The following is a 22,912-nucleotide window of genomic DNA, read 5'->3' as shown; positions in this document are numbered from 1 at the left end:
TTTGAGCTTTTGCTTTGTAATCACGATGTTTTTTTTTGTTTACATACTGCAAAATGTTCCCAACCATTTACGGCCAATATTTCAATTTCGCTATTCATCACCTAGCACATAAAGGCTGTTGTGTTTTTTTTTATCCCCAATAATAAGTTTCATCATATCAACCCATTACCGACCCACTACAGGAGTCGGGTCTCCTCCAACAATGAGAAGGGGTTAAGGCCTGGTCCACCATACTGGCCTACTGCCTATACCTAATAGTTTCATCTCCATGCCTGAGAGTTCTCCATAATGTGCCCAAAGGTGTCCTATAGTGGGCCGGTAATGGGTTTATATGATGATGATGATGAATAATAAATTTTGCCTCGTTGATGTAGTGAATTGCTTAAAACCCTGGGTTCGATTATCTAATCTGACAAAAGTTGTAAGTATAAATACCAGCCCAGGAAGTCAAAAGATTGTCATTCCACTCAAAAATGTGCATATTAGCCTATCAGTAATAACACTACCATGTGATAACAATCTTTGAAACTTGGTTTTCGCAATTGGAGCAACGTGGTGGGACAAAGTGCTGGCAGAATTATGCTGAGAGTGATAATGATCAATTTTGTCTGGAATGATGGAGGGTTAACTCAATGATACCCTATCATTCAGTTAACCCTCCATCCACATTTCGTATTTGAATCAGATAGGAAAAATGGGAGTGAATTCAAAATTGTTTCTTGCAATAACTTACTTCTAAGTACAGGATATTTATTTAAAAGCCTGTGATAAACAGAATGCTGAAACATCGAAAGCACATAGGGGAAAGGATAATTGCTCGAATTCAAATGCTCGGAGTTATAAAGGTAAATCGCTTAGGCATCGGGACGAACGAGAGCGGTGTTTCCTCGTAATTGCAGCTGTCGTGGAGACAAATGTGTCCTGCACCTGCATAGGCACTCTCGCTTACTAACTGCTGCACATATTTTCTGAACTTTTAACTGGTACCGATAAATGGCATATATTATGTACCCACTTACTATTATTACTTGTTGGTCTTGTTGTTCGCTTGTCCGATTATGATAAGCGACATCTTGGGTTAGGTCAGGTTAACGAAATTAGTTTTGAAAGCAAATAATTCTCCATCTTGCCCAAATATTAGAAATTGGCGTGGTCCACACCCATGTCTCGTCAAGCACATGTCCCCGTTATAATCACATAAATTATGTAAAAAAATGTATTTCCTTCAACTTGCGTAAATCTCTCTTGAGAGAAAGATGACTGTGCCCAGCAGTAAGACATTAATATTGTCAGACAGTTTTTTTTAGAGCGTTTTATTCATAATATTCGTTGATAAGTATTATTAATGATACAAACTATCTCAATCATAGTTCTTTATATATAGTATATAATGTTATATTTTTGAATGAACTTTAAAATATACACAATAATATATTCAATTATATATACGTCCCAATTAGGTCAAATGTTGCCATAAAACCATAATTTTAATGATAAAAAGAATGTTTTTAATTACGTCGAACACAAAGTCGTGCAACGTGCTCTGTGAAGCACAGGGACTTACTTGGTAAAGGCTAACCTTTATGAAGTAATCAGTTCCTGAATTTCATATCTTGGCTGCAATATGCTTAGTGAAATTGTATCGCAAGCACAAACTATTTCAACCCAGTTTACCTAATTATAAAGAGAGTCCCAGTAGATAGCTGTATGCAAAATGTTCCTACTAGAGATCACATGAGACTCCTTTGTGAAGACTTTCTGAAGTTGGTGTAGATAAGTAGGTTAATAATATCAAAATATACAAAAAGTTTAAGCATAACAAACATAATGATTACCTTACGTTAATAGGTTACGTTCGTCGCGCATAGTAAACTACTTGCATACAAACTCACTTTTTTGCTCACACATAATTAAATGCAATACACACACACAATAACCGTCGATGACATGAGGACACAGGATATAGGTACAGAATTGTGAGTTATTTTTTAACACTCATTTTACTTTTATTCCTTATTTGCACAACAATATAAGTTAAGGCAATAAAAGGATAATAGATACAGAGAGTAAAATACAAATGGCACGCTTATAGCTTGGTAGCCTTAACATGAGAGAGAACAAACAGATGGTGTGAATAATATTCAAATGATCTTTAATTAGATAAACAATCTTGTTTATACGAATACATAAACAAGATTGTTTATCTAATAAAAGTTTTTTTTTGACTAATTTAAAATATTTGGAATAGTTTTTTAAGCGGTTGTCACTTATATATTCTTAGTTAAAAACAAAAATTGAATTGAAATAGCATTCTAAAATGATGTACCCGATTGAAAGAGAGATTATCCCAGAGAGATTCCTAGTTATTTGCTCCAGCCATGCTGATGAGTGATAAAGTTGCATATATGTATGTACATAGCTAAGACACCTGGCTCAATATTCGTGCGCAACGTGCGCTGCAGTAGAAAGGTAGAGTTGCATTCTGACAAATGTGCACTCACGCTGCAAAAAACGCCTCGTGCTAAAATATAGCTCGTGCAATGCAATGGAACATAACAATCAAATATTTCACTACTACATTTTAAGTTCCATGATACCACCGAAAAACTACAATTTAAACGCAAATTGAAAACAACTCTATTTAAATCAACCCGTAAAAAGTGTAATCACATGTTTTTTGCATTATTGTAAGATAACGGTCCTTGGTAACGTGATAGTGATATTATAAAAAAAAGAATATTAAAACTAATTCAGCTTTTTCAAGAAAACTAAGGCCACAAGTAACAGCTTAGTTTTTTATAAGGCAAAATTTGGTAGCGTCGTTTTAAATAGCGACATACTCTGAATATATTGTTATAATATTCATTTTTATATATTTCTAGAGTAATTATACAATAAATGCATATTAAAGTTTCTTTGAGAGTTTTTCTTTAATATAAATGCACTGCGCAGAATTTACTTCGTTTTTTGTTTCTATAATCTTAATACCGAAAGATAGATAGACACGGTCCAGAAATTTTCCCGTATAAAGTAACATTTTGGAAATTGCCTGAAAATCGTCTGGCATTCTATAAAATGTCGGACTTTTACACATTGGCGGTAACAAATGCATGACACGTCCATTCATTGTGCGCCGAATTCCTTTGTGACTAAAATAAAGCATCGTTAAAATCCTTTTGAAAACATTTTCAACTTGACGAAGATTTTAGTTACCTGAACGTTCATACCTGAAGAGTTTATTATAAACCATAAAGAATTTTTGTTTTAAAAGGACTTTTATGATGCGAAAACGTATGGTTTTTTACACTAAACCTTGACAATCATGCTAGAAACCTATGACGATGTGTAGGCAGAGCACACTTGTCTAGAAAATTTTCTTCCGGCTTCTTCTCAGCAGAATCTTCTGATCAGTAATAGAGTGACTACAATAAGACCGAACACATTTTTCTTAAGTGATTATGAACGTATTATCAATCACTAATATACGAGTATAACAGCTTTCTCAGTATAGTACAGTAAGTAAGTAAGTAAGTAATACAGTCAGTAGTCATTCGTAGTAGATGATAGTAGTACCTCAGACGTTGCTGTCCGTTCCGCGATGAAATGGAGCAACAATTATTGACAGTCAAAGTAATTTATAAGAATGTTGGTACACTGCTAACATTCATCTTTTTGTGTAGCAGTGTCAACTACAGTAATAAGGTTTAAGCCATCTTGTCCTGATTTTTTAAATGTGTGGATGGGTAAACTACGCTGTTGACGTAGGTATATTTAAATTAATATACTCAAATTTGTTCCAGCCATGGCTGATCTCTTTTTCAAAGAAGAAACCTGCGTCAGAGTTCTTTTTATTCCAAGCGTACTTACTGATTACTATACAAATAGCAATAAGGTGCAGGTAAATAAACGTATTTTTTATATTTTTATAGAAATAATTGACGGACCAAGCAGATGGAACACCTGATGGTAAGTGGAAAATCATCACATATAATAGGGCAACACTTCGCAGCGCTAGCAAAGAACACGTCTTACAAATTTCCGACCCGTGTCCGCCAACCTAAGGTAGGTGTGTAGCCTCACACACCTGTAATTACACCAGCAACCACGCTCTTCAGACCGAAACACAGCTGCTGTTTGATGGCAGAAATTAGTATTGCACTAGTACTTCCCCGGACGAGCTCTGTCACAAGAAGCTCTACTACTGCTAGGTAGGTATGATAACTATAATAGCTTTATTAGTATTTTTAACTACACTGAATTTAAAATGCATACAAAAAATTTCGGAAACGACAGGATTTGAACCTGCGACTCTGGCAATCACGGCCTAAGGTTACAGTGAAGAATAAATATATACTTTACTATATTACCAATCCATATTGAGCCAGCGTTAAAATAAGGCCTAAACGCTTCTCATTGTGGAAAGAGACCAGAGTCCTATATTGGGCCGGTAATGTGTGGATATGAAGATAATGACTCTTATTACAATTCATGACAAAAAGCATTAAAATTTCCTGTTATGTTTCGTGAAGTGTAATGACGGCTGGCAAATAAAATTCTACTCGTACAATTTCTAATTCTTCGATAGCTGATACTTGCTACACAACTTTGCATAGGCAATAATGATATTTAATACCTTCTATTTTGCAATAGGTTGATTAGCATGCTATAATTTGCCATGAAATTAAAAGACATCCCAGGTTCGCCTACGCCTATCTCCAGTAGAACTTTAAAATGAGCTCCATAATTTATACCTTATCTGATCGCAAATACAAAATATGTAAACCCTCTCAAATTTATAAAATTGAAGTTTTATAAAATACTGTTAAAAACTTTATACATATAAAGCCAATTAGGAGTATTGTTAAGGTAGATTTTAGCGACTTCGTCTGCGTAGATTTCCTGATTTTCCGTGAGCTCGAAGGATGTTGCCTATGCCCTCCTTCTCCAGAAAGAAAGCCATCGGCAAATATCAAATTTCCTTAAGATCAGTTTAATAGTTTACACAGTCAATGGCTACGAACAAACAAAAATACACTCTTTGGCGTTTAGAGTTATATAAATATACTGCGGATTATTACTAGAAGCGAAGTCTCAAAGAACCCAATTAACCCGTATGCTGATTGTATTGAGAAGAACTCAATACAATCAGCATACGTATTGAAACTCAATACTTGCTCTTTTTACGTATAACAAACAGATATTTTAGCAGGTAAGTGGCATGGCAAATATGGTGCAGCTAATATGACACGGCTCGCAATTACGCAATCACACAGACGTTATCGACTAGACTAGTGGGCTAGACTTTTGTATCGTACCACATCCGACTGATAAACGACTAAGGCACCGGGAGGTATCTTTGCATCGAGTCCATGTAGGACTGAGGTGCATCGATATAGCAGTCGTATTTATATCAAAATACCCACCAACTCAATGTCATGTACATAAATGTCTGGCAAATATGAATTTATAGTTATCAAAATTTTAATTATATACCCGCTTTACAAATTTACTGTAAAACTATATAGAGCACTATAGATGAATCTATCCCAAAACTAAATATAATTCTCTCCCGAAACTTCTACGTGAAGGACCCTTGTCCTTACGGAAGCTTTAAAACCCAGCGAAGTGCAAAACCTGATCCGGGTTAAAACGTTTGTTTTAAAAGAGTACAAAAACATTAATATTATTCTAGGTACCAGCAACAGCTTTGTGCCTAAATTACATATTTACGTCAATATGTTGACTTCAAGGTATAACTGATATGTATGAATAAAAATAAAGGTTTCGGCAAATTTTTCATGCGTCTTATTCTATAGTAAAAAGACAAAAGTCCGTTACGGGCATTACAGCCTGTATATAAGAAACAACTTGCTAGGTTTGTTGTTAGTGTAGAAGTTAAAAGTTATGGCCCGCATCAGTTTATGTCTTTTGCTTTTGATGTCAATTGTGGCGGTGATACAATGTCAATCTACCGCAGCTCCATCGAGTACCTCCGCTGCTTCGACAACTCCAAACCCTGCTGCACCCGCAGCCCCCGCAGCACCCGCAGCCCCCGCTAAATCAGAAAATAATGTAAGAATAATATTTTTAATAATAATAATAATATATTACGACAATACACACATCGCCGTCTAGCCCCAAAGTAAGCGTAGCTTGTGTTATGGCTACTGAGATGACTGACGAATATTATTATGAATAATATACATAAATACTTATAATATGCGGATAAACACCCAGACACTGAAAAACATTCATGCTGATTACACAAACATTTTTCCAGTAGTGGGAATCGAACCCACGGCCTTGGACTCAGAAAGCAGGGTCGCTGCCCACTGCGCCAAGCGGCCATCATAACCTCCGTATATACAAGACAAACGCAAAAGCGGTTAAATAATGTCTAACTAGAACTGAGGGCTTACTACCATCTCTTAGTGCAGTGTTATTTCAGAATAACAATCCTTATTAGCTGCTGTTTTGCGCGTTCTACGTCTGGGTTTCTTGGTTGTTACAAATTCCGCGGGAACTGCTATTTTCTTGGGATTAAAATTAGCCTATGTTTCTGTCCCTCCTTTCAACTGACTCGACGCTAATAATTAAGTTTATTGGTGGCCTAGTTAAGGCGTGAAGGAAGGACAAACAATCACTTTCGAAGACTTCTAAGTGTGTCATATAAACTAACATTTAATATTAACACTGTTTAAAACAATGATGGAATGCCCTTTGCACCCTATGGATAGTGCGTATATAATAAAATTAGAGCTGTTCCCTTTACTCGCGTTAACTGAAGGTGCCAACGGAATGTTATTTAGCATATTATGAGCCTCCTGGGTAGTGGGTAATTTACTTTAATTCATAGATGTAAACTCCCCTCCCATACGTATTTGAATTGTCCATTATCTCAAAACTTTTTAACTTAATTCATCCATTAAGGGTTGTCTGCAGGTGACCCTGCCAAGCAATCCGCCTCGCGTACTGGCTTGTTCAGGCTGGAGTGTTCTTTTAATGGAATGTTGGAAAGGAATGTTGTTAACATTCCCATTGTAACTTAAAACCAAGTTTGTTTATAGTTAAATTTTAAATTTTGTTTTATCATTTTTGTTATTTTGTATGTTTAATACGTACGTATTGTGTTTTGTTTTATTAAACGCCCTTTAAAATTATAAGAATCACAGATTTGCTAATTAAACGGATATTTAGGTGTTAAGATTTTTTAATAAGCAGGTAAAGGTTATTTTTTCCCCCGCTAATTTGCTATTTTTAATGTGTACACCAATTAAAAAGATTTTCTTTCTTCTTACAGATAATAAAGTTACTTACTAGTATCCCGATGGGGGTGCTATCTACGTGTACTGACGTAAGTTTGCTTTATTTTACATGTAAATGATAAATACTACTAATGATAGACTCGTGATTAAATGTAAACTAACAAAAATTCTAAAATTCAAAATAAAATTCATTTCCAAAGATTATCAAATAAAATCAATGATTCTTCAAGGGATATATTTACTTCTCATGATCTTAAAGTTGTTTATGCAATCAAGGTTTTACCTTATGCTGGTCTGTACTTAAAAACTGTACCTAATAAAAGTTTCTAATACAAGTGTCATGTTAACTAGAAACTGGTTGCGAATGGAAAACAAAATTTGTTTCGATTTAAAAACAAAATTTATTTTGAAATTTTATGGAACCCCAAACAAATGCTGCAAATTTTCCTGCATAGACATATGGGTATATAAAATATACAAAATTGCTTTTGTAGAATATAGTTTTCAATGTGCTTTAGTGAGATATTCACTTACAATAGCACTATTTAATTTTCTCGCATTCGAAGTGGAAATCAGAAGGACACTTGGCTATAAAACCGATTTTATGCTCCACTTAAGTATCTACTACATAAAAGTCTCGAAGCTTGTTTTATCTCTTTGTAAAATATAGGTACTGTTTGATTAATTCTTAAATTCTGATAAAATTCATACAAATGTTCAAAGTCATAAATATTAATAAATTTTACGTATTAATTACTTGTACGATGATTTTTGGAAATTTTGGTTTACTTATATTAATGATATTATTGTTTTTAATTGCTGCATAGAATAAAGTTAAATCAATTTAATATACATTTCACTTCAGAGTAGTGTGAAGTAGTGTACCTACTCAAAGTCCTAAAACTTAAGTATTTTATTTTCACTACCAGTTAGCCCGTGATTCCAATGTCACCTGGTGGTAAGTGATGATGCAGTTAAGGATGGTACCTAACCTGTTAGAGATTTAATTACTTTAATGTTTTTTTCTTTCTGTTGCAGATGACAAAAGCCGTGATGGGATTATTTTCGTTTGGAAAATAATATAATGTAATATAATATAATAATGCATACTAAATTGTTTTAAATAAATAAATACCATTGTTAGCACTTTTTTCTTTAATTTATTAAAAAGTCACGGTGACCGTTTGTTTTTCCGGGATAAAAAGTATCCTATGCTCGTGTCCGATGTGCAAGCGATATGCCAATTTTGTGCCAAGATCAGTTCTCTATACAGGCATGTATAGGTTTACAACCAAACCGATCTTATTAAAATTTTGCATAGATTGTTTGCATCACTACGTGGTTGATATACCATTGACGCGTACGACGTATTTATTGTACCTTCGTTACTGATCCGCACCGCAAGGATCTGTAAATCCTTCCCAGCTTCCATTTTCGCCAGTACCTATAATATAAGTACATTCAAATCAAGAGTGAACAGGCATCTTCTACTAGGGCGCTCCACCTTAGGCTGCAACATCACTTACCATCAGGTGTGATTACAATGAAGCGCTCGTCTGTATACATAAAAAAAGACATACACATGGTTAATCCAAGGAAAATAAACGGGGATTGATTACCGCGGGATTTTTAATCAACCAAAACCTAAGACGATTTTGTAAGCAAAAGCTACTTTATAATAGTACTAGCTGACCCGCGCAACTTCGTCTGCATCAATTCGGTTATTATCTATCGGTTTTAATATCTTTAAAAAACCACTAACCTAATTGCAGCGCCACCTACCGGGTCCAGTTTTATTTTCAAACTATATGATACGCGGCCGGGCGGCCCTCTGCATTTTTCTTGCTTTTAGCATTTCTATACCCGTCGTAACCTCTAAACGATAGGTCCAATTTGAATAATTTAACAGACAGACAGACAAAAATTATATAAAAATCTGTTTTGGACTCAGTATTAATTATAAAGCATTCCCTGGTCAAAATTTTCAAAATATATTAAATGTAAATAAATCTTCCAGTTACAGTTTTATTATAAGTATAGATAATGGATTAATAATAAATAACCCACCGTTCAAATTTTTTTTTTTAATTATTAAATAAATATACTACGACAATACACACAATATGCAATCTATCACCAAAGTAAGCGTTAGTTTGTGTTATGGGTACTAAGATGACTGATGAATAAAATACATAAATACTAATAATATACATATAAACATCCACACACTGAAAATCATTCATGTTCATAACACAAACATTTTCCAGTGGGAATCGAACCCACGGTCTTTGACTCAGAAAGCAGGGTCACTACCCACTGCGCCAATCGGCCGTCAACACACTACACTTACACTTAATTTGCGTACAAGTTTGTTTGGTCAAAAGGGCAAACTGAATTGTACTATAACAGAGCACAGTAAACATGACTGGCAACTATAACACTAGACTATTAATTGCACTAGTGTGTCGTAGATGTAAATTGTACAGACAATGCCACTACTGCTGCTTCCAACGCTATACCAACAACGGACGCGTCAAGTGGAGTAAGTAATTCTTGTCATAGACGCACGCATGACTAATGGGTTTTTTTAATGCTTTTTAAATGCTTATGAGTTCGTGGTTCTTTGATTAGGTTGAGCCAAAAGTTTTTTTATTTATATTATATTTTACGACGTTACACACATCGCCAGCCCCAAAGTAAGCGTAGCTTGTGTTATGGGTACTAAGATGACTGATGAATATTTTTTTATGAATTATATAAATTAATAATTGAAACACCCAGACACTGAAAAACTTTCATGTCATGTCACAAACATTTTCCAGTTGTGCGAATTGAACACACCGCCTTGGACTTAGAAAGCAGGATCACTGCAAACTGCGACAATCGGCCGTCAAAGTGACGGATTAAGTTGACGGTTATTAGGTAATCCTACGAGAAAATTCTCAGTAAGTTAAAAGGTTATTTTGGGGAAAAATCCTCAGGTACATCATAAGTCTGGTCTAGCGGGAGGCTTGCGCCGTGGCAAGTTACCACCCTACCGACAAAGCCGTGCCACGTAGCGATTCAGCAATGTTCCGGTACGATGTCGTATACAAACCGACTACGGGTATGGGTTAAATTCAACTGCCATACTTCCTAACTGGTAAGCCTGCTACCACCAGGTGGAATTGCAGTCAAGGAATAAATGGTAAACGAATTTGAAAAAAATAATCCAACGGAGAAGCGAAGAGATTATGTCAAAGGTTCTACAACTCAAACGTGTTCAAACTTATCGCCTGGACCCTGGGTGATGAAAACGCTTTCACACTCTACCACCTCGGCACCCACCGAGGTAGAATCCTGAAATATCTTGAAAGATCTTCTAGGTCTTAAAGGGGCCTTAACAAACCATCATTGACGTACTGGGAACGCGGAGATGTCTTCCTGGGAATTAAAGTAAGTAAATACGAGGCTGAAATTAAGAAAATGGCCCCCTGTATCTGGAGAATAGGTTAAACCTTCGGTCTCAGGTATTGTTACTAACATTTTCTGACAATAGTTACGACTAGGCATCCCGCATTATAGAGGAACGTGGTCGGGCTGAATACAAAATCACTCTTTCCTATAAGAGACTAGAGATGTGTCTATGAGCTGAAGATAACAAACTATATTTTGGAGTTCGACAGTATAGTATTGTGATGATAATATCAACATAATTAGCATAAATGGGAGACACATCGCCAAGCCTATATTATATGCTTGCGTAAGATTTATACGTTGCTGGTATTTTTCAAATAGGAATGGGTTGTGGGGAGACTTGGGACTTTTAATCGTAGTACCACTTTGATTTGGTCTATTGTCTAACTCACTTTAAAATTCTAACGTGAAAAAATGATTGAAGTCAAAATTATAAACCTTACTTCTTATGTGCGCACATACAATACAAGCAGGAGTTTTTTTGCTTAAGAGCTATTAACATAATTTCTCTGTATGAATGAAATAAGGAAATAAAATCAAATGTTACTTTTATAATATCACATTTAATGATTTATTTTATATCGAGTATAATATATGGCATCTACTTTTAAAACAAAATATGTATATAATTTGATTTATCAAACAATACAAATATATTACAATAATATTTCTGTACACAAAGCACATTTATTACAATAGTTTTTTACCTCTACATTAAGATACATTTATTTGAATAGCTATGTTTGAAAGCTCCATTATTCTTTTGATAATTATTAATAAATTAACTTATTCATTAATAGTTCCAGGAATAATAGAAACATGGCATGATATAGCTTTAACATGAAAAGATGGTAAGTTTGAGATTGATTTAGATGGATTATTTTTCCGACCCAAATATCGACCAATAGAATTGCACCATTCGACGTCACGTGGTACAACCTACATGCAGTGGCGTGCATAGAGGGTATGCACAGGGTATGCAGACAATACAAAAGTAAGACAATCTCCAATACGAGTTTTAAAAACTTAAGGGTCGACTTTTTATAACTCTTACAATGGCTATCCTTGAGTTTTTATAACTCGTACTGAGGATTTTCATTCGTTTTATATCACCTGCATACCCTGTGCATACCCTCTATGCACGCCACTGCCTACATGGTATTATACTGATAATTTTTTGAAAATTTTCTCTGGTAGTTGCTATATATATTTTGCTATATTTATTCATTATGAAATTCTTATTTGTTAACTGTACATTTCGTCTCATGGTGCAATTCTATTGGCCGACATTTGGGACGGAAAAATAATCCCCCGAATACCACACGAGCTTCAAAATTATCGGGTATTTCCCGATAGGTTCGTTGCAAACAAATGAAGGATTCAAGTTTTTCAGGTTAAAAAATCACGAGCGCGAAGCGCGAGTGATTTTTCCTGAAAAACCTGAAAAGCTCTTGTGGTATTATAAGTGAATATTTTCATCACTGGAAGGTGACTTTAACTTTTATTCCACAAAGTAATAAATCCACGGAGTCGCGATTCGTACTTAAAGGCAAAAAGTAATATTTCAAACAAAAATTCTAAATATTTAGTTCAAAGTCACGAACCATGCGATAATATACTATTCAAGCATAACCTTGATGTTTGAAATATTACAATATTTTTTGCTGTAGCCACCCAAACGTATTTAATATAGTAAATGTTAGAACCATTATTTGCGATATAATAAACTTAAATATTACAAAAACTTGAATATCAAGCAAATGATAAAAAAATAGTTTTACAGTCGCAATTAATTTGTTTCGTTCAGACATACCTGTAATTTCGCAGAAGTCCGGATCGTACAAATATCGAAAAAAATGTACCATTAAATTATTGAAAAAAATTTAAGGAACCTTTCTCGATGGATCATAATATTATATTTTTATTTGGAAAATTACTAAATGATAATATCTAGTCTGCGATGTTTGCCTGTACATATTGAGGAGAAAATACGTATAACGATGTATATTTCGTTATCTACACACTGACGTCACGAACATATTGAATAAATATAAACATACATCTTTTTGGTTTAAATTTTCCCCGAAGAGGATATTTTTTTAAGTCATAAATGCTTTTCTGGATATATACCATAATCAAATAAAAAATCGTTTCATAGCATTTCTAATTCTCAAGGTCTTTAAAAAAATATATTTTACTGAATTGTAAAATATCGTCAAACAAGATTAGCGTTTTATAGCAATATAATATTTACAACGTAATAACTATAATGGTGGGGATTCGATTGCGATAAACTGACAAAACACTAAAACCTAAGAATATATTATTATTATTATATTAATAAGCAGATAACAACATTTTAAATCTTATCCAGCCCTTCTACCACAAAATATCACATATTTCGTAAACACCCTTTTCCCACTTTTATAAGGTACTAAATTAACAATAAAATCAATATTTCAGAAGAATATTATAAAAGAAATAGAAACAATAAAAGTAACTTAGCAATACAGAAAGCAAAAGATATTGAGATTTCTAATATTTTAATATAATAATACATAAACATATAATCAAAATTATCAATAAGAGATCAAATCTTAGAAGATGAAAATCAGATATCTAACTATAAGTTGTGAAGAGAGGTTTTTGTGCGGTAGAATTTAATTATTTATTTGACTAGACCATTTGGTACATTGACGTTCATGTAATTATTGGAAATGTTTTGAGGCTTCTTGCCCAGGTCTACTTCCAATGATATATAAGTGGGATTCGTTACAGCCCTATTCAGATTGTTTTGTGCGTTCTTGATATTGTACTGTTTGGTTTCGAATACTTCGTCCGATTCTTCGTCGATTCTTGGACACATCTTTTCGTATGGGGAAACATTTCCATCGTGATCAGATTCTGAACCGCTTCTGTTGGGCAAGTTATTCAAGCTCAGCATTGGCGTTAGCTCTGAACCTTGACTATGACCGAGTTCAGACGACCTTGGATTCAACTTTCGTGCATCGAAATCGAATTTGCTACTTAGCGCTTTAGGGCTCAATATATGTTGATTAACCGGACTCATATGCAGGTAACCTTGATCATCTGAAAACATAATTTAAAAAGAATCAATACATACGAAATATGTATCTATTTCTACATACAACATTTAATGCGATTGTACAAATGCATGCAATACTTCTCTACGCTTACGATATCGAACATCCAAGTTACAACCAACTTTGTTTTAATCAATCATCAAATCGTTAAATTATTCATTATTATCAGTTTATTGATAATAATGATTTATTTAACGTTGTTACGATTTGTTGTTTTACATAAGGTTAGTGACAACTAACATGCCGTATTTTAGTAACGAATATTTGATTACCGCTTCGATATATCTAATGTGATATGTATTTTTGGCGTGATCAGAATGCAGTATTTTCTGTCCCGTCTAATAAAAGGAAAATAGGCTTGTTGAATAAAATTATTTATGGATAGATATAGAATTAGGTAAAAAATAAGTATGTTGACTAATAAGGAAATTGTTTAGCTATAATATATAACAACGTCTTCAAATAACAGCTTTTATACAAATAAGTAAAAGCCGACTTTGATATGGAGTTCATGAATCAGTTCTACAAGAAAAGAGTTTCTCTTCTTAGTTTATAAGACATAGATAAACTATATTTTAAAAACCTAAGGGCTTTATTAATAAACGTGGCATAACTTTAGAATACTCAGCTAAGCATGTCGTGTCAAAATTCACGGGACTGCCTTGCAAATGCTTTAGCTTGAAAAACACAAACGAAATTGAGTTTATATATGCCAATACTTTAATGATGTTTAGTAAGTAAATATAGTTGCGATTTGTATCCAAAAAATAAAAGATTTAAATGAAGGATCATATACCATGTAGTAATTGTGTGGGGGTCGGCGGGAAGAAGCTACGCGAGTCGTTGACGTAGTGATGAGGGCTAGGCGTGACCATATTATTATAGTCAGGGGCGCACACCATCGCTAGATAGTCTTCCTGTCCTTCGGCCTTCACGTTTGAATCCAAGCACGCTGTGTTGAGATCAACATAGTGCTGTTGGGATAAGTAAAGAAAAATTTAATTAAAAAGTGTTTTTTTGGTAATACAAAACATTTTGATTTATCATCATTGATCAACCGATCGACGACGACTGCTAGACATAATTCTTTTGTATATTGTACAAGTCCCCTATGTACACTGTCAAGGCTGGGTACCTACGTGATACGTTTTACGAAGCGAGGTGCACAGGCTTATAATTCCTAATTCAAATAATTAGTTCTACCACTTTGTTCCTATCACTGTGTTTGTTTCTAATTTCGAAAGATATTAAGCGAATTATGGGAAATTGAAACGTACCTCAATCGGTGATGGACTTATTGCTAGTGTGTATGGTCGGTATTTAATTGTTTAATTAAATTACTGTATCGTTACTGTTAACCAACAACCATGTGTGGAGGTTTGACTGCCGAATACTAGGATTAGGTCCTTTCGATTGGATAACTAAATCAGATCCAGCGAACACATACATAAAAATATGAAATCGTCGGTCGGACTAAAAATGTAAAAGTGTTGGTTTTAAAAAAAATATTTAATAGGTAAGGAACTTTGCAACGGTGCTTTCTCAAAATATCTCGCGTGAATGCTCTAGTGTCAATGCGAAAAGTCTATGAGTACTTATTTTGGTAGTGCTATTGATTTCTGGAAAGTACCGTCTACTTCTGTCCAATAGAACAATAGTGTACTTACGTTGCGGACGTTGTCCTCAAGGAATGAGCCAAGGATCTCTTGTAGCTGACTGAAGTTTGGACGCGCCGTTGCTTTCTGGTGCCAACATCTCTTCATCACTTCATACAACCGGTCGTCAGCATATTGTGGTTTTTCAAGACGATGACTGGAAATAGTTAAATATTTATATTACCATAGTTTAGCAATCGTGAAATGATTATACGAATCAATAAACAGTAGTGTAGCTTTGGCCGTGAATTTTGCACTTTTTACGAGTGTTTGAAAATCTAATCTAACTGAACCATTTAATAATCCATCTAGATTTTCAAAAAAAACTGTTAGTGTTTCAACTGATTCACAAACACAGCTCTGGAGGCCAACAAATGACGAATACAGTTTCAAATTCTATAAACTTGACGAATACAGTTTCAAATTCTATAAACTTGACTTTTGGTTCAACTGGGCAAATCTTTGTATAGGTAAGACTAAAGAAAGTCTGGAGTATGGCAATCTCTACAAAAGACAATTTTAAGCAGTAAGTGTACGTCCAAAATATTCGATGCTTACCCATCACTGAGCCACTGTACAAGACTTGTTGGACTAATATTAGGATAGGGTGTTTTGGCGAGCGAAAACAATTCCCATAAAACAATCCCAAACGACCATACATCAGACTGCGTCGAAAAAATGCGGTCAGTCATACACTCTATGGCTAACCATTTCACTGGTAGAGGACTCTGAAACATAAAAGGAGCAAAATTAAAATCTTATAATGTATTATGATTTCAAGGTCAAACGTCTGTTGTTGCCAAAAATCGAGATTTCAAAACAATTTTGCAAACTGAAAACCGCAATTTTTCTGTTCAATTTGGTAGGAATAGACAAAACCTGATACAGTTATAAAAATCTATATTTTATAGTATCTGTGATAGCCTACTAATTAGGGCTTCGGCCTCCCTGTTCAGGGGCCTTGTTCAATCCCCTCATGCAACTCTAACTTTTTAGAGCTATGTGCGTTTTATTTGCATTAAATTAAATATCACTTGCTTTATCGGTGATGAAAAACATCGTAAGGAAACCTGCGGAGAAAGCCTGAGAGTTCTCCATAACATTTTCAAAGGCATGCGAGGTCTACCAAACCTAACTTGGCCAGCAGCTAGCGTGGAGAACTACGTCCTAAACCCTTCATGTTCAATGGGTTGATAATCCTTCGTCTCCGTTACGGTTATCCAAAAATCCCTTAGGAATCTATTATTTCCGAGCTATGGCCGTCTCCAAAATGCAAGCTAGCTCTTTCCAAAATTTCCCTGTCACAGCAGTTAAGTGTAACAAAACCAGTAGGTAAAAGCAATAGGTAACAAAGCCTATTTATTGATCCCACAGGAACAGTTTCCGGGTGCTTTTCCATTGTTTTGTACAATTTACAGAATATAAGCAACATGTGCGCCTTATTTCATTTCATAAATGTCTACTATATTGCTAAGTGATCAAATGATTGAAGCTTTAATTTGCTTACATTTTCTTGTTTCTTGTATTCGTCGTTTTTATAAATGCTTCGTGCTAAGCCAAAGTCGCAAATTTTAACAATGTTGTCTTCTGCCAGCAACACATTTCTAGCTGCAAGGTCGCCGTGCAACACCTGAAAGATATGATAAAAACTATTACATTAACGATTTAAAAGCAAAGCAAACTTCGTAGCCATTTTATAATCAGCCCATTTACCTTGTTGGCATTTGCGTAATAAATTCAATAACATTTGCGGCTGTTTATATTTTGGTGCCAAGCAAATGGCCCAACTTATTGTAAGTGGAAACCCATAGCTTATTAAGAGCAACATTTGGTATTCGAGGGACACGTCCTGCAAGTGGCGTCCTGTATTCATAAATCTGAGGTGTAAGTGTTTATCGGAAAAACAATGTGCCCAATATTACACCGGCCACTACGCCTTTCAGACCTAAACACAGCAATGCTGGTTAGCCGCGGCTGAAATAAAAATGGCGGTAATGCTTCCCTAGACGAGCTCTGTCACGAAAGCTCTACTACTACAACGAAAAGCTCACATACTCATCATCATCATCAAATCAACCGATAGACGTCCACTGTTGGACATAGGTCTTTTGTAGGGAGTTCCAAATTCCACGGTTTTGTGCCGCTTGAATCCAGCGGCTACCTGCCACGCGCTTTATGTCGTCCGTCCACCTCGTCGGGGGTCGACCAATGCTGCGTTTATCAGTACGGGGCTGCAATTCCAGCACCTTGGGACCCCAACGTCCATCCGTCCTGTGAACTACTACTACTACTAAACAATTATTATTGACATACTCGTTACTCTTGGTAGCCATGGGCCTGATAACAAATCTCTACAGTAATTAATGGAAAGATCTATGCTCCGATCCTTACGTAATTAGTTCAAAAGTAAAAAAATCCGTAGTAACTTTGGTTTTCGCGTAGCTCAAATAGTTGTGAAGCTCAAGTCGCAATGGGTGCGGCTCATAGCAAGGAGCATCGATAGAATTTTTGGAACAAAGGCCTTGCAATCGTAACCTATCATAGTTAAACGCAGCTTTGGTTGGCAAACCCCCACTTTGTAAACAGTCAATAGACCCAATTGGTAATAGACAATATATATTTACGTGTAGCTAAACCCAAGTGGCAATAGAACAATGGTGGGTATAATTATTAATCCATCCTTTTCCAATAACATAAGGTCTCAACTTTTATGTTTGTTAATTTAGTTAAACGATTTGCATATGAAATGTACGACAAGAAATATAATTATGTGTCTGCATGGATTGTTGATTTGCAAATTGGTTTTTCTGGAGTTATAATCTGATACTGAAAATATGGTACTTCACCTTTCTGCTCGCGAGGTATTCCATACCCCTTGCGATCTGGAAGGCCCAAGCCAATAGGTCCCGCGAAGTCAAAGGCCTGGGGTTGCGTCCATCGAAAACGTAATCGGTTTCGTAATTTGAACGCCATTCGGGTTGGACGTAACCAGTCTCAGAAACTGAAACCAGAAAACATTTAAAATAAATAAATCTATTCTAAGTGTGTGTTTTCATCAAAGGTATGTATGTGTATATATGTGACATGTGTATGACACACATGTCACATATATACATACAATTGTTCAGAATAACAATTGAAAAAAGTGTTGCAAAAACATTTACAATGTTTTATCATAATTTTCTTGTCTCATATATAATCGAAAGTTTAGATATAGGCTAGTTAGATATTTTGAAAATGCGTTAACTTAATTACCGATACAAAAATAGTATCCTTTTCTAAAGTGACAGCACTATTGTTAACTTCACAACCTATAAATTTAGTTTAGTTTAAGGATTTATTATTTAGTAATCTGAATTATCATTATTATTTAGTAATCTAATAACGTAGTTAGTAATAAATCCGTTAATTTATGGTTTTCTCCAAAATGCATTTAAATAATGTACCTAATATTTAACTTATTTTCTAAAAATATACATTTAGGAAATATATGGAACAGCTTAACCGATTTTGATTAGTCTTTTATATACACCTTTTGCAGGTTGTTTTTGTACTTGTTTCGTCATATTGCGTGGATGAAATCCCAGTTAAATAATATTAAAAAAGCCAGATTATTTATTCCAGATAATATTACTACTACTTATTATGTAGAATCCTGACTGTAACTTAATTAACCTACATATGTTTATCTAGAAGATATCGGTTATTATTAGATTCATCATTATTTTTATTTAATTTTCCTATTTTTTCCTTCTCTTTAAATGTTTCCCCTATTTTATTTTTCATTCCATGAATTAACCCGACAGTTATTATTTTCGCAGCAACGATAGAAGTCTCACACTTGTTCAGTTTTTCCTTATTAAAATAGAAGAAGAAGAAGAAGAAGAAAAAGTCTTTATTGCACATACAAATATAAAATCAGGTTAACAAAAAAATAAAAAATAAAAACTATACATATGCACAAAGGCGGTCTTATCGCTTGGAGCGATCTCCTCCAGACAACCTTTGGTTGAAGAAACATATGAGAGAAAACGGGATAGTGCAATAATTAAATTGTGCTAATTATAAACATTACATACTAATAAATACATACTAATAATTACATACTAATAAATAATAAAATAATTCGTTTATTAACCCAAATCTTTTATCGTTATTTATCTATATTGATTTGGATTAAACATTCATTACTGTGCTTAATTTTTTAGCAAATTTAGTTCCTACCATAGTTCTAGGACTTTCCTACTAATACTTAAGACCGAAGAAACCGATAATTATCCGGTTTCAATAAGTTATGCAAATTAAATAGCTGCTGACCTTTCCTTCCAGATCTATTAGTGTTAGCAGTATTCACAAACGTGTGGTCTGTCTCTTGGGAGTGGTTCGATCCGAAGTAGTCTGATTGCACACTGAAACATAAAGAAACAATATAAAATTAGACTGTGCGAAAAAAATAATAAAAAAGATTTCGTATTGATTTCTAATCTTTGTTTTATGCGTTTTAAAAAGCCCGAAATAGGTTTGAAAAGTATATTGCACACTTTAAAACCTATTTCGGAAATGAACGATTTGTTTTTAATTGTTTTTAGTATCTTGACCTCACATACTCCAATTAATTGATATATTAAAATATCATGATAATTTAAATGTTTTAAGTATTTTAAGTTGTTTACCCGGTGCTTCCAGTGGTACAAATAAACCCTCTGTTGACCTTCCCAAGATTTTTCTCCTTGTCATCTGTGAGCTGGTCTATGAAAACCTCACGATGCCTCTGCATGTAGTTGTGTATGTTACCAAATTTGCAGTATTCCACGATAACGACCAATTCGCCTGGATTATGGACAAAAATTTAAATTAGCTTAACATCCTGTCTGGCAAAATTTATAACCACAGCTTCGTTTGCGTGATAGTGAATAAATATCAGAGGATGTAAAGATTAATAATAACAATAACTTTTTTTTTTTTTATAAATTTTTAATAGTATTTTTAAATTTATTTTTAAGCATTGTTAATAATTTAAAAAAAAAAGAAAAATAATAAATGATAGATAAACAATAACATAACTATAATATTTTTTGTAATACCACAGACGTATTTAGAATTATGCAAAATATGAACAATAAAATCCTCCATTTTGAAAGCTTTTAGTCCATCGTAATCAGATATTGGTTTCATATAATCTCCTAATCTATAACCGTGATATTATCGATATAATCTACGCTTCGCAGTGGAAAACGAAGATTGAATATTCAGTTGAACTGACAGTATTTTTAATCTTCATTTAATACAGATACTTATCTATAATACGACTTATCAATAATTATTTGTATGTAATTTAATCCACCTTTTCAATCAAATCAATGTGTTTTATGCAATCAATACCAGATCTGCTAAAAGAATACATATTATTCAAATCACTTCACTTCCAAAAGAATATTATTATGACGATGGAAATAATAAGTCCAGAATAAAAACAAAAATTGTAAGTAAACAGAAAATCTCACTCACGTTTGCCAACATTTTTAGTGCAAGCCCCAAGTAAGTTAACGATATTAACGTGTTTCCCAAGGTGCACCATTATCTTAAGCTCCGATGCTAGTGCTTTAATGAACATATTATCAGCAGTCTTCTTCACCATTTTAACGGCCACCGGTGTGGTCTCCTCTGCGTTGATGATTCCACGAGCATCTGCTTTATACACGACGCCAAAAGCACCTGCGCCTAGTTGTTTACCTAAAACCAACAAATGTTGTTAGCAATAACACGTTGCAGCTTGCGGGATATTTTTGCACACGCTCAAAGATAAACAAACAAACATACGCATACATAAAGACTTCGGATAAAGCGTTCTATTCCTAATCGCACATTTCTGTGTTTCTTGCGATTTCGAAGTGTTTCAATAAGAGCTAGAATGGACTTGTTCTTCATTACCAATTGCTTTTTACTAGCGCGGTTAATCAATATAGCTGTACCTACCGTACCCAAGTGAGTTCGAGATGGATGGTGAGAAAACCCGTTGCTGAAAACAGTGGTAATTTATTTGGTATGTATTGTAAATAAGGTTTGAACTTTCCTACCCATTATTGTTATAAAGAACTCTTCTCGCAATCGATTCTTGATTCTCGAGATCGTTTTGGGTCGAATGATAATAAATAAATTTTATTTTGTTTCTACCTGCATTCGTCTTAGAATAACTAATTGTGCAAATTTTTCAATATTTTTAGCTCATTTTTTTCTTTGTAATATTAAAATAAGGAACATTTAATTTTTAAGTGTTATCTTTAAAAATATGAATATAAAGACCACATGTTATGAAGAATTATTAGTCATACTAAATAAAGTACTGGTCTGATAATTGGTCAAAACATTTCATTACTCTAGTTTATATGTAGTTTATAAATAAGCGTAACTGCATAATTTTTGTATACATTATGTTGAAAAAATATTGGTGTAGTGGCATTCATTAATAAATATCTTATCTTCAAATATTCCTGTATTTATTTTTTCTTATAGCAGAGACAAGGTAATGCTGGAAAAAATAAGTTTATTTAATGATCATTCTTAATGACAAAAGTTTAAAAAATTACCAAATTGCAGTTTCTCGGGTGGAAACTCAAATCTTTCATCGTACGGTAAAAGCTCAGCCTGTTCATCTATACCCAGCTCCGGATTCAGAGATCTCGTTACTCCTTCCTTGAAATATAAAAGTCCGGCAGCTGCCAATTCCTTCCTGAACTGTTTTTCTTTTCGTATCTTCCATATTAAATATACTATCAATAAAACAAGGAAAAATACGACGACACCGACAATGCTCAGGTATATTGCCGACTTAAAGGGGGAACTTTCTGAAAATCACAAGCATAATATTTGATATTTGTATTAAAAACGCTACTTTTACCCATGAATAAGTTATTTACAATTAAGAGTATTCTTTACAGTGCGTAGATATACAACATTTAAACCTACAACTTAATATAAGTACATTATATTCTGTAAATGCACTGTAACCTCAACAATCTGTAACGAAACCTCATACATTTATTTTGGTTTACAACCATAAATTTATTGAAATGATGAATACCTTTTATAATCAGATTGTAAAATTCACTGACAGAGATATCTCCACTTGCAGCCAAACATTTATATTTCCCTGCGTGTTCTTCATGGACCTGTTTGATATCAATCGTAGAGTTAACTGTTGTGTAATCCAAATAATCCGTGAATATGTCCAAAAAAGTATTATTCTCCAATTTATCACCGTCCTATAGAAAATGAAGTAAATTTAGTTATTAATAAGCTTGAGTCTTGGAAATTCCAGTTGTACACCGATAATGTTGGAAATTCTATTCCGATAAGTTTCAAAATCCATATTATATTTTAAAGTTGTTTAAGAAAAACTGTAGATAGAACCAGCGTAAATAATATATTATAT

At 34.0% G+C, this 22,912-nt stretch overlaps 1 protein-coding gene across 6 annotated transcripts in view; it reads right to left on the bottom strand.

The window, feature by feature from the left end:
• Positions 1-13,247: 13,247 nt before the first annotated feature.
• The window catches only part of LOC120623624 (vascular endothelial growth factor receptor 1), a 29,040-nt gene continuing 19,375 nt past the window's right edge, over positions 13,248-22,912 (bottom strand). For 5 of the 6 annotated variants that reach the window (XM_039889701.1, XM_039889705.1, XM_039889700.1 and 2 more), the window contains 11 exons: positions 22,562-22,742; positions 22,068-22,325; positions 20,989-21,213; positions 20,154-20,310; positions 19,798-19,889; positions 18,327-18,481; positions 16,988-17,110; positions 16,039-16,208; positions 15,493-15,637; positions 14,622-14,799; positions 13,248-13,811 (listed from right to left, as the gene is read on the bottom strand). In XM_039889701.1, coding sequence (XP_039745635.1) covers positions 13,390-13,811; positions 14,622-14,799; positions 15,493-15,637; positions 16,039-16,208; positions 16,988-17,110; positions 18,327-18,481; positions 19,798-19,889; positions 20,154-20,310; positions 20,989-21,213; positions 22,068-22,325; positions 22,562-22,742 — 2,106 coding nt within the window. In that variant the 3' untranslated portion in view covers positions 13,248-13,389. Of the gene's footprint in view, positions 13,812-14,097; positions 14,164-14,621; positions 14,800-15,492; positions 15,638-16,038; positions 16,209-16,987; positions 17,111-18,326; positions 18,482-19,797; positions 19,890-20,153; positions 20,311-20,988; positions 21,214-22,067; positions 22,326-22,561; positions 22,743-22,912 lie in introns of all 6 variants that reach the window. The other variant, XM_039889703.1, reaches the window with a different exon arrangement.

The sequence above is a fragment of the Pararge aegeria genome, chromosome 5 (genome assembly GCF_905163445.1).
Source record: "Pararge aegeria chromosome 5, ilParAegt1.1, whole genome shotgun sequence".
In the NCBI taxonomy this organism is placed as follows: Eukaryota; Metazoa; Arthropoda; class Insecta; order Lepidoptera; family Nymphalidae; genus Pararge; species Pararge aegeria.
This window is presented reverse-complemented; position numbering and strand designations above follow the sequence as displayed.